Source organism: Ostrea edulis, chromosome 1 (assembly GCF_947568905.1).
Source record: "Ostrea edulis chromosome 1, xbOstEdul1.1, whole genome shotgun sequence".
NCBI classification, from domain to species: Eukaryota; Metazoa; Mollusca; class Bivalvia; order Ostreida; family Ostreidae; genus Ostrea; species Ostrea edulis.
This window is the reverse complement of record NC_079164.1, coordinates 70,478,552-70,484,547: the sequence shown is the minus strand read 5'-3', so window position 1 is coordinate 70,484,547 and position 5,996 is coordinate 70,478,552. Positions and strand designations below refer to the sequence as shown.

Here is a 5,996-nt window from a genome sequence, read left to right as displayed (position 1 = left end):
TTATTGTTAGTTTCTGAATGAAATTGAAAGTATATGATAAAAAGGTTATAGACTTTGTATGGGAAAATATGACGACCTAGTTTTTTGTCGCGGACAGACCTCGCAAGCTACGCGCCAAAAGATTCGGTCGTCATATTTTCCCATACAAAGTCTATAACCTATAAATATAGCAGTTTACCTGATTATGAAGGAGATAATGATAATCATGTAATAACCCATCCGTCTCGTATTTTGAAGAGTTAGCTATACCCTACCTAATGTCGATAAATTACATGAAAATAAATCATAGGTAAATAACTTTATAGAACATTTTATTATAAAATCAACAATATCAGAATGAGCGCTCATTTTGATTTGACAACATATAAATTAATTCTTGCACTTGCAAGACATGTAGACACATAAATACTAATTCCACACAGACACAAAATAACACTCGTAATTACGGCAAGTCGACGCTTGATTGACAGGGCTCCTAATCCAGCACTGCAATCTCAGTCATTCAGCGGACACTGCCCCAGTTACGTATTTGTAGCTTCATTATTCCGGATTTACAGCATCACATGCATTTTTAAACAAGTTTTACAGATAAATGAGAAATGAGACATTATTCCTCCCATGGACATATTCCTCGGTCTTTATGACGTCATCAGAATAATTTACCGTCTTAGTTGTATTTCATATTTCTTAAACAATGATATTTGCTTCCCGTACTAAATTTTATGCCTATTCAGCAATAGGCTAAATCAGAAACATGAAGTCCCATCATGACTGAATATGGCAGAATCAATATTCAAAAATCAAACTATAATTTACAACAATACAAGTAAGGAAAGTCCCATAGTAACGAGGGTAGCCGAAAAACTAAATAGTCCATTAGCGCTGTTTCCTCCCTGCTGACCACCTTTTGTATTTGCTCTATTATTAGAGTTTGTGTTCTGTGATCCACCACCGGAAGTTTGTCCGCGGTTGGAGCGTGCGTAGTTGTTAACATTACATATCCGTTTGAATTCAGATCTTCTCAGTCCTTGACATCTGTCCTGGATAAGGTTACACTCAAATTCGGTCTTCAAGCCAATTGATGCTGCGTCACAAGAGCTGCGGACGGCCTTCAGGTCACACTGGAGTTGTTCTAACCGGACACTAAAAAATGTGAAATGTGATTTAAAACTAAACTGTCACACTTTTTTTTTATTGAGGTTACATTGTAAATCTAAATTGAATTTTTGTCTCTGAACTGTCATACTGAATCATACCTGCAAAACTGCGCGTAGTAAGTGGCAGACATTTGGGTGTTTGGTCTCAGTTTTGTTAAATCTCCCATCTTCATTTCCGAATTTTTCTGACACTGGTTGATTTGGGAGGATGCACCAGCAGCGCAGGCAGTAAGCTGTTCATATCCTGAAGTTCGGACAAACATACTCTTAGTACTATACATAGAAAGGGACAAACCCAAAGGGGAGTTTCAAACCCAAATCACCACCTCACTATCCCATTGGGTTAGAATATACATGTATACCAAAAAATTATTTTACACCATTCAGGAAAGTTTATAAAGCCCCATTTTCAGATTTTAAAAAACGTGAAAACTTGAAACCTTCCCCATCATTTTTTTCTTGGATCTGCCCAAGCATGTCGTGTGTGTTGATGGATTTTAGATACCGGGAAATATCTTACCATCTATGTTTTTACAGAGAAGATCCAGTGCGTCGTCTAAGAGATCTTGCTGATGTCCCCAGAAAGCCAAGACCTCGGATGCTCCGGCACAGCTATCCACCGTCTCTCGGAGACATTTAAGGACGGAATTCCTGTTCCTGTATGTAATTAGTATACACTTATTGCCAGTCACTATTTTATTTCGTTTTGATAAATTCTAGATTTACAGATCTGAATTTTCGTTCAAAACGAAAAGGATGAAATACATGTATGCGTTTTATATTGTACATTTTTAGTTTTATATGCACTTTGGTGCTTTTTTGTTTTACTTACTGGCAGAATCTTTGGGCTTGAGATCGACCTCCAAGCATACTGCTACGATCGTGCGTTACATTGACGATAAATGTCTCTGGATCAATGTTATATGGGGCCAAACAGCTTCCGATATTAACTTTTACGTCATCGACACAAGTGTGTGGCTTAATGCGGGCTGGAAATAGAGAAGGGCATCTGAATACTGACATCTAATTTAATAGTGAAAAAATGTCTCTTTTGAATTTCATTTGATACTTACAATCTGGTGGACAGACTTTAGCGATTTCTCCTTCTCTGACGTCATGACATCTCATTGGAAGCAGATGACACTCAAACTTAGTTTTCAGGGCGATGGCTCTGGAGTCACACGTTGGCCAGGCTTTGGAGTCGCAAGTTACATGATCAACACGGATTCTGTAAAAACAAATAACTGTTCTTACAGAGTCTGATTATAAATTCAAGATTATATTTACCTTTCTAAATGCATGTAGTGATAAACTGTATCCATTTTTTGACGATACTTACTTGCAGAACTCGTTCAAAAATCCGTCTATGCTGATTCCTTTCGCCATCTGGTTTGCAGACATCTGAGTGATGGCTCGTCCCATGTTAGCGATACAGACTTGGGCCTCATTACTGGGTTGCTCAAAACAATTGATTCCAGCCAGATACTCGGGAATATCGTCACAGAGAATACCAACGGCCCGCTCCATTGACACAAGATCAAATCCCGTCATCGACATCGTCTGCTCAGCACCAGGGCACTGGTGCATCACCTTCTTCATGCACGTGTAGAGGCTACTCTTCTCGCTGTTACAACAAAATCATAATGTACAAAGACTCTAACAATATTATTTAAAAATGCGCACGTGCTGACTTTTATGATGTTACCTGCAGTATTTTTTAGCCATTCCCTCGGTGGTTCCCAGAATAGCTCCCTTGTGGGAGGTGATATTGGAGAAGTAAACGGCTGGGTCCAGGCCGACCTTAGAGAAACATTTGGTGAACTGTTGCTGCAGTGTAAGCATACATGCCCCCGGGACAGTGGTGTCGTGACAGTAGGCACCCACAGTGATGATGACGTTGGCAAATGTTCCCTCCGAGATCAGTAGATCTTTTCCTTTACATCTATTTTCAATGACTACCTTTTTACCGCATTCCTCAAACGCGTGAAAGTTTCTGAAATAGATTAACGTGTACATGTATATATGATATCCTAAGTGTAAACTTAGTTTCATTTCAAAATACATTACGACAGCGTAAATCCGATTGCAAATGATGAACGACTGACTCATGTGGGCGCTTACTCGCAGATTGTCTTGTTAAGTTCTTTCATATCTTGTCCTTCAGGAACCTGTCCTCGCGTCAGAAGAATCATGATGTCATTCAGGGGAGCACTCATGCTGTTGATAGAACACTGGTTCATTTTTGACTCAAATTTCTGGAGACAGGGACTTGGAGCGCGACCTGGCCCCACCAGCGGCTGACCAGTGCACACGGCTTGGTATGAGGCCATCATATTTTGAAGAGTCTGTCCGACCATGAATTGTTCTTGCTTTGTACATTCATTGGCCAACGATTGTAACCCACCCGATGCACATCCAACAATAATCTGCTGTGTTGGTTTGCTAGAGTAAAAAAGAAACGTGGAATTTTACTAATGCTGATACTCTGGTTTAACGTTCTTCAGGTGTATTTCAAAATCACTTACTTGCAAGTACTATCTCTCAGCTGCTTAAATGTCATTCCTGTTCCCTCGGTCTGGTTGGCGAGTAGTTTGAAGTAATTCTCTTGGTTAACTTTCTGTTGCGTCATGCAGGCTTTGAAATTCTCGTCAAACTTTTTCAAACATGGGGGCATTTCAGCTGTAAGAAATCAGAAGCAATAGGCAATCGAAGAATATGTATACATGTATAGTTAACCATAGAGTGTAAGAATGGGATCGACTTTGAGTTAGTATCTGGTACTTACGTGTAACGCCACACATAACAGCGATAGCTCTTCCGGTGGACTGCACCGTGGAGTCCATCATCATTTTTTCCCGGTCGCTGCACTTGACATTCATGTTCTTGATGATTGGTTTCACGCAAGTATCGATTGTCTGTCTATTTCTGTAGAAATATGAAGAGAAATTAATAAAAAGTAAATAAAACAACGCCTAATTATAAACCCATGAATACGTGTAATAATTCTTTTACTTTAAGGAAATACTTTTAAAATTTCATAGTGCAAATTATATTCCGAAATATTCAGTAGGGGATGGGAGCTTATGATTATTGAAATGTTGGGTCACGTGATCACATACCCGCAAACGGTCTGTGTGAGCTGTTGTTTGCTAGTGCCGGATGGAAGCGGACCGCTTGAACCATTGGTGACCAGTGAAAAGATGGACTCCAGTTTAAAGTTGCCATTATCCATAAAACACTTTCGGAACAATTGGTCGAACATTTGCAGACATGGTGAGTTGAACTGTGACCCTTGGCCTTGTTGACCTTGAGCGACGGTGCATCCAATACTTATTAAACCTTAAATTATATACAAAACATTAATACTAAAGGTAGAGAAGTATGCTTTCTTTTAATTCGGTAAAGTTCTATATATTACGGGTGTTTGTTACTGCTGCGGGGGTCTCAACTGTTACAGTATCGAGTGCATAATTAGTAATAGTACGCTGTAACTAACAGAAATCAACAAGACATATCCAACAGGAATTCATTTGAATTAAAGAGACTGAAATTTATCAAAATATATTTATGTGTGTGTATTTTTTTTTATAAGAACCCATGTCACAGAACGAGGCACGTGAGGAAGTGCATCGCTATTTATACGACTTTTAGAGTAATTATTAGTACAGAACGAATGATAGTGGACAGGTAACATATATATACAGTAGCCCTGTAAGGATCGATATGCGGTCAGTGATGGGCGACATCTAATTTGGAAAGAAGTGTCCTGCATAAAAACGACATAAAACGGCAAATCGGTCGGCCATGTCTCGGTTAGTGGTGATAATTACAATCATTATGGCTGCTCATAAACGAACGCTACAAGAAAGGAGTGTTTGTTCCCTTTATGAAAATCTCCAACCCCCAACCCCCACTTCCTTAAATAAGGTTCCTCTATTTTTAAAAGTGCCTGCAGTAACCACTGAAGTATCATACATTATTTTATAAATGATATATTGATTTTTTTTTTTACTATTTGAGTATCAATCTAGAGTGATAAGTTCTCAACCTATCAGAAATTTACATTTTAGAATTCAAAAAAGTGCAATTGGTCAGGTTAATCTCATTTACTTTATTCAAATCTTTCAACATATAGCATCGGTTACGGTAGGGAAAACGATTCTTGAGATCGATTTTAAGGTGGTTTTTTAAAAACAATCTTATTCATAGTACATGTATATTTAAGGTAAAAATAAATCCAAAGATGTTGAATGAAAAGTCACTATACTCACCTATCAATATGATAAATTTCCACATTTTAAATGATATAGAGTGTTCCCAGTGTTCAAAAACACTTCACACGTGGTTGCGAAAATATCAAAATAACCGAAAATGTTAAAGCCGTATAGTCCCTTGTGAAGTGCTTGTTGTGCTGTCAACCCTTCAGGAGTACTAGAGTTTCTGGTTGGGACGGGCTGGCTACATGGGTAGATATAGGATGTAGGTAAGAGGGGGAAGGACCAGGAAAGTCTTTCCGTGGGTTGTTATTCAGTGAGAGCCGAAGGGCGCTGTGGCATAACCTTCTTGTCAGCTACAACAAGCGGTCGTCATCCATCACGCACCTGTCAATGAGAGAATACAGAACTGTACAGAAAATTGTCTTCTACCTACCCTTTATACTTCTGTAATGGTTTTACAGATTTTTTTATGCAGAATTCTTTTCCCCTTTTTAAATTTATTATGTAAAAAAAAGATCATTTTTTAAAATATCTACTTGTATATAATAATGCATGCATAAATGATAGTAATTTTTCGCAGTCTATACTTTATTTGATTGTATCTATTTACAGTATACTGAGT

At 38.4% G+C, this 5,996-nt stretch overlaps 1 protein-coding gene across 1 annotated transcript; it reads right to left on the bottom strand.

Annotated features, from left to right (window-relative positions):
* Positions 1–294: 294 nt before the first annotated feature.
* LOC125676854 (uncharacterized) lies at positions 295–5,616 on the bottom strand. Its single transcript, XM_048914756.2, has 12 exons — positions 5,429–5,616; positions 4,277–4,496; positions 3,943–4,082; positions 3,683–3,836; positions 3,279–3,599; positions 2,863–3,150; positions 2,497–2,781; positions 2,231–2,385; positions 1,990–2,146; positions 1,678–1,814; positions 1,257–1,401; positions 295–1,143 (listed from the first exon to the last, which is right to left on the bottom strand). Exons 1-12 carry the CDS (start codon positions 5,451–5,453, stop codon positions 813–815), a joined length of 2,358 nt encoding a protein of 785 aa, XP_048770713.2. The 5' UTR covers positions 5,454–5,616; the 3' UTR covers positions 295–812.
* Positions 5,617–5,996: the final 380 nt, after the last annotated feature.